This window comes from Engraulis encrasicolus, chromosome 19, assembly GCF_034702125.1.
Source record: "Engraulis encrasicolus isolate BLACKSEA-1 chromosome 19, IST_EnEncr_1.0, whole genome shotgun sequence".
Taxonomy (NCBI): Eukaryota; Metazoa; Chordata; class Actinopteri; order Clupeiformes; family Engraulidae; genus Engraulis; species Engraulis encrasicolus.
This window is the reverse complement of record NC_085875.1, coordinates 36,546,525-36,556,261: the sequence shown is the minus strand read 5'-3', so window position 1 is coordinate 36,556,261 and position 9,737 is coordinate 36,546,525. Positions and strand designations below refer to the sequence as shown.

The 9,737-nt window shown below is 43.6% G+C and overlaps 1 protein-coding gene across 1 annotated transcript; it reads left to right on the top strand.

Annotated features, from left to right (window-relative positions):
- The first annotated feature begins 208 nt into the window (after positions 1 to 208).
- On the top strand, positions 209 to 4,679 carry LOC134469866 (interferon-induced protein with tetratricopeptide repeats 5-like). Its single transcript, XM_063223894.1, has 2 exons — positions 209 to 213; positions 3,242 to 4,679. The coding sequence occupies exons 1-2, from the start codon at positions 209 to 211 to the stop codon at positions 4,677 to 4,679; spliced, it is 1,443 nt and encodes a 480-aa protein (XP_063079964.1).
- Positions 4,680 to 9,737: the final 5,058 nt, after the last annotated feature.

The window sequence follows — 9,737 nt, the reverse complement described above, 5'->3', positions numbered from 1 at the left end:
GAAAGTACATGTATGAAAGTGTTTAAGGGAGGAAAGAGAGAGAGAGAGACAGAGAGAGAGAGAGAGAGAGAGAGAGAGAGAGAGAGAGAGAGGAGAGAGAGAGAGAGAGAGAGAAAGAGAGAGAGAGAGAGAGAGAGAGAGAGAGAGAGAGAGAGAGAGAGATGGTGGTAGACTAGTGGTCTTACTTGATCTGCATTTGTACCACACGATGAGGTATTTGCTGTGGTTGGGACAAGGGTCTGACCCAACAACACGACTGCTGACTGGCAGATGACAACTCCTCCTGCCCTGGCACTCAACCAGAACTGCCTGGGGGACAGACAGAGAAGCAGGAAGGGGGGGAGCGAGGGAGGAGACAGAAAGGGGTGAAGTGGATAAAGAGACAGACGAGACAGTGTGTGGGAAAAGACAGTGAGAGAGTTAGAGAGAGAGTGAGTGAGAGAGAGGGGGGGAGGACAAGAAGACAAGGAATGGGGTGGTAATGTTAAGGTCGGGAGTGAGGAAGAACCTGTGACAAGAAAATGGAACTGGGAGACGAGCAATGTCCCGTCAACACTGTCACGCTAATGTCCCGTCATCACTGTTATTCTCATGTCCAATGTCTTAACCTGGGGCACGGGCACCCCCTGGGGGTGTGCCAGAGATTCCAGGGGGTGCACAGAATTTTGTTTGTGTAGAGGTTGTGACCAAAATTCTGCTTGCAAACATTAACTTAACTACCGTAGCACTACACCACTACTCTACCACATTACACAGAGTGTTTAGTAATACATTATGACTTGATTATAGCCATTCTAATGACAGTACATGTATAACACAGGGGCAATGTCTTAACATATTAAATGACCTAGGGGTATTACGATATAAAAAATGGCATCAAATGAACACTATAGTGTCCGCTCGCTCATAATGGCATACAGGCCATGGCCACCCAAGTCCCTCTCCCACCTACTTGCCATTCAAACGACATGCAGGAAACAGCCCCCAGGAATGCTGCTGGTCTGAATGGGCAAAGACAGCATTTAAATAAATCTGCTCCTTCTCAAGACATCCTAATGAGTGCTGGCAGCCCCAGCAGGGCTGGACTGGCATAGTGGGCATTTCCCGGTGGGCCCTGCACCCTCGTGGGCCCCTATTTTCAGAAATGTAAAAGAGTGCAGGGCTCACTGGTGAGTCAGTTCTGCTCCGCTAATTATGAGCAGCCCCTTTAAGCCAAAAGTGCCCGGGCCCTATTTCTCCCCCAGTCCAGCCCTACCCAGGGCTGGGGCAAAGCTGCTCTCTCACACATCAACAACACTCATGCTTTTCACATCATGGACACTTGGATTTGTCACAGTTTTAATCTTCCGAATTAGATAGACAGCCCTGTTTCAATTCTGTCTTCTACAGTGCTGTTTGTAAAAGATTTTCAAAAGTGACACACTGGTTTTCCCATTGTGAACTTGAACGTATTTCACTTTTATGATGCTTATCCATTTTTTTTAAAAGCAGAGCAAACAAAACTGTTACAAGAGTTGATAACAATGAAAACCTAGGTCATAGTGTAATTTCCTCATGCATAAAAAAACCTTAAAGAAGGCCTAGCGAATAGAGAGAAAAATAGAGAGGGGGGGGGAGAGAGAGAGAGAGAGAGAGAGAGAGAGAGAGAGAGAGAGAGAGAGAGACAAATACACATCACGCTAAATAATCATTGCTTGACAGTTTCATGATAGCCTGCCTACTAAGAGATTAGTAGTGTGTCTGACGCTATATAGATTAGGTTTGCTTTCCTGGGGGAGTAGGCCTATTAGCCAGAATCCACATTTTAGGTTTGTTATGTGTGATTTAGGGTAAGTCCATGCTTTTTCTGGGGAAAATGACTTGAATTTGACTTGAAAAATAAAATAAACTTACTCAAAATGAACTCAATGAAAGAGTAGCATCTTATACTAAAGTTATTATGTAGCCTACATCAGGGACCTTGGTATGTTTCAATTTTTCAGAATCACTACTTGAGAGAGAGACAGAGAGACGCTTGCGTCAGTTTCGATTTTGTTTCATCCTAGAGCCTAGAGGGACAGGAAGGATTACCTATTGTAGACTCTGCCAGCCACGAATAAAATAACGAGACGGATTGCTTTGACATTATGAAGTGAGTGACAATATTCTATTATTAGTTATATAGCACGTTTTCATTAGCACAATGTGGGGTTATCTGTACCTGCTTGATACTCTCTCTGTCTATCATGACATCAGGTGACACCTAATCCAACTGTCGACGTCGTCTGAAATATTCAGTAATTGGTCTTATTGATAGACTAGTAACCAGAAAGTTATTAAAGTAGTAATTTTGATGGATGCTTCACCTTTGTTGTATTACCTGGCATCTAGTGAATAAGCATTCTGATACCATTAGGGCTGTAACGATATTGTATCGAACCGAGAAATCGTGATACACAGAGTCACGATACTGTATCGTGATACAAGGAGGCAGTATCGTGATACACCCTGTCAAAGTTTTATTACCCATTTGTCCAGAAAACAGCCTTATGATTTGATGTGATAGTGTTTCCAAACTTCAATGGAGATACATTTCAGAAATCGTGAGGTGTATCGAACCGTAGGTCAGAAATCGTGATACGAACTGAATAGTGGGTTGAGTGTATCGTTACAGCCCTCGATACCATGGTAAATGAACTCAGTCTCCAGGGAATATCAATGCTATTGTTCTGCAATCTTGGCTACTGAATGCACAAACTTTCTGAATTGCTTAAGTTTGACTAAATGGAATAAATGATGGATATTGACGTAATGAATAAATTGGGCAAGTCAGTGCCACACATTTTATAAGTCTGTTTCAGACAGGGTGTGCATTTTCATTTGTTAAGAAAATGTGTCAAGGAAAATCAACAGCAAATACTGTTGTTATAGGCCTATGTTTTATAATGCAACAGGCCTACAAAACTTTTTAGGGAATATTTATTGTCCTGGAAGTCTATTGCTGTTATTAAACTACAATGCGAAGAAAAGATGAAATGTGTGAATGGGCAGCATATATTGGAAAGAACCTACTAAAAAACAAAAAATAATAATAATAATAAAAATCAGACGCCACTAATGGGCAAGGGTTTTCAATTTCCATTAGACAACCATGACCATACGTCATGCTAGAGCATTGCCAGGTATTTCCATGCATTCATTTTGATCCTGTGTGTATGCTGTATCCCTCGAAAAATTTATATTCATGTTTTCTCTTTTTCAGTCCTTCTCACGACAGAGCTTTGATAACGAAGCTTCTAAAGCTGGAGTGTCATTTCACTTGGGCTCTGAGCAAAGAAAACGTAGACCTGTCAGATCTTCAGACAAGGCTGGAGGATCAAATTGAGATGGACCTGGGCAAGAAAGAAGGAGCAGCTCGATCCCACTGTTTTCTAGCCTATGTAAAATACCTGCAAGGGTCTTCAGATCATGCCATTGCAAACCTCGTCCAATCAGAGGAGCTTGCAAGAGAACATCATGGCGAGGACTGTGAGCAATTTCTCATTGTCACGTACGGCGACTACGCCTGGCTCCATTACCATCGTGGAGAATACCCTCAGTGTGAGAGCTACTTGGAGAAGCTTGCTGATATTATGCAGAAGTTCCCTACAGAGTCTCCAGCTGTCCTTCACCCGGAGGTCTATGGTGAGAAAGGCTGGACCTTTCTAAAGTTTGCCCACAAGCACCATGACAGAGCGAGGGAGAGCTTCAAAAGAGCGTTGGAGCTGGAGCCAGACAGCAGCGAATGGAATGCTGGCTATGCTGTCGCTCTTTACCGCACAGAATACGAGACGGCAGGAGTTGAAGACTCAGAGACGGTAAAGCAACTACGAAGAGCCATAGAGATAAACCCACAGGATGCAGTGCTAAGGGTTTTGTTAGGCCTGAGGCTGAATGTTCTAGAGCAGTACAAGGAGGGCGAGGAGTTAATAGAGGATGCTCTCAAGATGGACCCAAGCAACACACACGTAATGCGTTACGTGGGCAAATATTTCCGCCACAGTGGTTCAGTGGATCAGTCCATCGCTTTGCTCGAAAGGGCCATGGAGTGCACCCAGAACTCTGCCTTTCTTCACCATCAGATTGCACTGTGCTACAAGAGGAAGAAGACAGACTTGTTTGCCATTGCAGGTGGCAGGGGCAAAGGTCGTGAGATCTCGCAGCTCATCCGGCAGGTCATTTATCACCTGGAGCTGGCCACAACCCTTAAGGCGAACTTCATTTCTGCCATGACCGACCTAGCACTGCACTACGGGGAGAGCGGTGACATCGCCCGGGCTGAGGAGTTGTTTCAGGCCACGTTCGACACTGCCAGGGAGAACCATGAGAACTTGCAGGTCATCCACCATTACTACGGTCAGTTTCAGCAGCACCGCAAGAAGTGTGAAACGCTGGCCATCAAGCACTACAGAGACAGCTTGACACTTGGACCGGCAACATATGAGGGGAAACAGAGTGCCTTTAGCTTGAAGAAAATGGCAGAGAAACGTCTGGCCAGAGACTGCCAAGATGCAGAGGCCTTTGGTATTTTGGGTTTTGTCCATAAGGCAACAGGAGAGAGGCGCCAGGCTTTAAAGTGCTTTGAGAAAGCGCTGGAGATCGACTCCAGCAATGAAGAGTATCTCAGCGCACACTGCGAGCTCAGCTTGTCTTTGCAGTAAAATGTACTGAGTAAATCATATTCTACATGTGTCTTGTGGAAAAAGTTCAACTATAAGTTTCAGAATATTGTGAGTGAATACCATTTGAGTGTTCGGCCTATTCAATGTTTAATTTTGCTTAAATGTAGCGCTGATGTACAGTAGTGATGGTATGCACATCGCCATAGATCTCTCTTTGAACTATCTGCATCAGTTTTTTTTCTTTATTTTTGACAGGACAGTGGAGGAGAGACAGGAAGTGAGTTGGGAGAGAGAAACGGGGAGGGGTTGGCAAAGGGCCCGGTCCGGAATCGAACCCGAGTCGGCCGCGTAGTAGACGAGTGCCCTACCGTTAGGCCACGGCAGGGCATGCATCAGTTTTTTTTAAACCAGCTCAGGATTCAATCGGCCATTTTTATCAATTTAAACATGGCTCCTGCTGCCATTGTTGTGCTGTTATTCCCCTCACGCCATCTCTATACATACCTCTCATGCCGCCATGCAATCTATAACATACGGAAAGTCAGAATGTAGTTGAGCCAATACGCTACAATTTAAAGCTTTTATTGCAGCCTATACTGCCCTACAATTTCAGAACGCAGTATAATTCAAAATGCCAAACTGAGAAAAAAGGCTTTAAAGTTTCCTTTCTGTCCACGCGACTGTGTTGGAGGTAAAGTGGTGATGACACTTCCATATAATACTTTTTTATGGTGAAAATGTATGCACACAAGAAAAAAGCAAAAAAAAAACAACATTCTCATTACTTTTTAGCTGAAAAATCATTATACTGCGCTCTGTTGTGGTATTACTGTCTACACCAAAACCACGGTGTCAATGGAGAAGTGCAGTATAATTCGCATTATACTGCGTTCTTGGCTAGTACGACGTAACCTCCTAAAACCAAAAAGCGCAGTATAATCAGTTTTTTGCGTTTTTTTCCGAAACGGGACCAAGTTGGGCCAAAAAAATTTAACACAAGAAAAAGAAGGTATTTTAAAGCCAATTTCCGGTTTAAACCCATTTTCGACCATTTTCAAGATACTGCGTTCTGATATTGTAGGGCAGTATAGTAATCAGTATTGTTTTTTTATTTATTGTCATCCTACAAAAATAGCTTGTTGTATCTTGTTTTTTGTTTCTTTAATTCATTCTTTCAATTGTGTATGCCAAGTTGGCCATGTAATATACTATAGTCCTATATTTGCACATAGTGCACCCATTATTTGATTTGCTGTCATAGGTTTGTATTATTATGCATTTTAATCCCATTTTTTAGCTTAACACCAATTCCTATCCAGGGACTACAGATGAAAATTAGCCTTGTGGCTATTATCTGGCTCAATTGTATGTTGTGCACTGTCCCTGCTAAATAAACATTAAATTACATGAAAAATAACTCCCATAATTGGAATGTTCCCAACCAATATGCATTGGTACAATATCCAGACTTATATGTATTAATGCTGTCCTGAGCATCACCTGTAGGGCTGACTGCATGCTGCAGTGGAAGTGTTCTGTGTGGATGGGCAGGTGAGTCCTGAGGGAGTGGTTACTGTGGACACACTGGAGAGGGAGGGAGGCCTGGCGGCCATAGAGGGCGGCCTGGATACCAATGGTGGAGTGCGGAGGGCAGCGTACAAAGAGAAGCTCCTCATCACAGGCCTGCGCTGTGTGGTTCCTCACAGCGCTGGATAGATCTCCTAAAAACCATTACAGGTCAGGGGAGAAAGGTTCATATGACGTTATTGAGGGAATGAGGTAGGGATGATCTCATGGCAGCAGTGTATCTAGGAGTCTGTTACAGTACATCAACCTTTTTGAAAAGAGACTGAGAAGAGATAGTAACAACAGTTACACTTTACTTGACGCAGGTGTCATACGTATGACATAACAGTGTCATAATAGTGTCAAAACAGTGTCACGACACAGTCATGAACAAGTCCTAAACATAATGTCAATGTCATAAACATTTTATGGTCATGAAAAGTTGACATTGTTAGGCCTGTCTGTATCATAACCGAATTTCACTTAATGACAAAGTCATAATGTGTTTTTGATAATGACATAATGACACATGCATGACTGCATTATGACAATTTTATGACACTGTTATGTCATATGTATGACACCGGCGTCAAGAAGTGTTACCGTAACAACTTTAAGCAGGATTAAACAGTTAACAAGAAACAAGACAACAGAAACGAGTGTCCATCTCAGTTAAGCATCGTCTGACTTGTTGATGGGATCAAGAGATTTTAAAAAGTTACAGAGTATTCCTTTAAAATAAATGAACCCAGTTCAAGGACTTGGTATTGTGTGTGACATAAATGGTAACTAAGTGCTTGACATGCTAAGGAAAAGATGCCATTAATTGCCACTATTGCAAATTTGTGTTATTTTGAATAATATGGTAATGTTTCATATGTGTATAGCTTAATGAATATTTAATTAAGCACTGTGTCTGTACTAAGTCTACTTGATTTAAAAAAACATGCTTTTCAATTTCACCTGGTATTTGAATCAGTGAGAAAATACTTAGTTATATTAAAAAATATATTCCTGACAAATAACATTCACACATTCAAACATTCAAAGAACCAATGCCTGATGGCTCTGAAGCAGCCCAGAGTCAGACCACTGGAGCTGATCAGCCTTTTCTTGAAGACGCTGAGTCGAGATAAACCAGGCCAGGTCAACCTATCAATTGCTGTGAAACGTGTAAGGTGGACTCCTGATAAAAGGACACGTTTGCAGGATATCCCCACTTTAGACGCATCAAACGTGGGGAAGCTGACACGTCTGTCCAAGAGGTCTGGCCTGGCCTTCGTTTGGTTAAGATGGGGGGCACAGAGAGGTGTGTCAACAGTCTACAGCATCAGAGCTCCAGCAGGGTGGGCTGCCGTCCAGCTACCCCACAGGCCCAGCCGTCCATCACTCTAAATGGGCAAGTTTACTGCCTGGATAGCATCACCTGGGGGACAGCCAGACTGCCCACACTAAACCAGCCAGAGGGAGATGCATGTTTGTGCGTGTGCGTGTGCGTGTGCGTGTGCGTGTGCGAGAGAGAGAGAGAGAGAGAGAGAGAGAGAGAGAGAGAGAGAGAGAGAGAGAGAGAGAGAGAGAGAGAATGAGAAAAGATGAAAGGAATGGAATAGAAGTGAAAAGCAAAAAAAAAGAGAGGACTGATGTGTGCACCATGTTCCACTACTTGTGAATTTCCAACTCAACAAACTCACCTTTTATCTACTGGTTTATTGCATAAGCAGACTTCAGATATCAAATAGACAAGTGGAACATTCAAGATTACTTTGTACTTATTTTAAAAGATGTATTGTTGTATGTGCATACATGCTATGTGGGGATGGTGTGAGGGATTCAGAGTGGGGTGGGAGGCATTCCCCTGCCTGGACTAGAAAAGTCAGGCAGCCATAACCTGCTGAGCACTGCCATCACTTTCTCACGCTACAGCGCCACAAAACAGGCCAATCTCCACTCACCACTGTCTCTCTCTCTCTCTCACACACACACACACAAACACACGCACGCACGCACACACACACGCACACACACACACGTCTTAATACCCCCCTGTTGTCTGCCTGTCTCACCATCACAGATCTCATTCTTTCCCCCGTCTTTTGCTCTCTTTTGTCTTTTTTTTTTGTTTTCAGGTCCGGGTGCACTTTGATAACATTTCATGCCCACTTTTAATCCGGACTGCTTACTCCCAGGAGTGGGGAACCTTTTTCATTCGGGGGGCCCGGGCCACTTCAAATTCCTCCAAGGGCCGTAAAAGTCCTTCAAGGGCCATACTATGAACACAAACCAGGATTTCCCTGTGCACATAGGCTTATATTGAAGGCAGACACCTTTAAAACAGACCCACCTTCTCTAGGCCCCCTGAATATAGCTTAATTGTATAGCAAATGTATTTTCTAAGATTCCTTTACAAAATATGTCATCTTTCATGTGAAGCTGCATAACATTAAAATGACATCGGGGGCCGGATAAAACGGCCTCAAAGGCTGGAAAGAGCCCACGAGACATAGGTTCCCCACCCCTGCGTTATACAGACTAGGAGAATGGCTGGCAAAACAAATGGTTTGTACAGATCGGATGGCGCGGTACGATACTTTGCTGTTCACTGTGATGCAAGTAGATCTAGCCTACAGCAGGGTTATTGTTGCTGCTCATGACTTTTTCTTGATTCACAAGAATTCCTGAGCGATGTGATCTGACAATGAGTTTCTCCACTCAATAGGGCAGGGCTGAACTGGGGGAGAAATAGGGCACGGGCACATTTGGCCTAAAGGGGCCCCTCATAATTAGCGGTGCAGAAATTACCCACGAAAATGAAAATAGGGGCCCACGAGGGTGCAGGGCCCACTGGGAAATGCACGCTCTGCCAGATAGCCAGTCCAGTCCTGGGACAAGGAGAGGGGAGATGAAAGAGGAGAATGCCTTCCTAGCTGTTGCTTGGTGACAAAGGACATCATGGTGGTGCCCTGATCAGGCATGGCTGGGGTACAACACAATGTTGACTCGGTGACAACAGCACACTCATATTTCAATAACATCACACGCCATGAATATATCGCACCAATAAAGAAAACTAAAGCCAAGATGCGATGCTGTTCATTCTCTGGAAACAACAAGGACATGTTGCATTTGGCAAAAAATAGGATGGCCGGCCTCACGCACACACAAAAACCATGACCTGGGATTTGTTCCATTTATTGCAAGATGGTAACAAATTCACAAGGGACAGGTTCTGTTCCCACATCACAGAAGCAAACACTGTTTACATTGTACAACTTGTCCATCCATACATTTTTCTCTGACCTCGTTTGATGTGGAGATCGTGCCTCACACTGCCAGCACACATGGGTATAGGCCTAAAAGCAAGTAGCCTACAGGCATGCACAATGCAATTAGTCAAGGCATAACCATTGGTTGATTGATTGAACATTGATGAATGAATATAAATATTGTTTCCCTCTGAAGCTTTCGCCTTTTTTTGTAAAACCCTAAACCAGAATGTTCTAAAAGAATACTGTGAGACAGATGATGAATAAA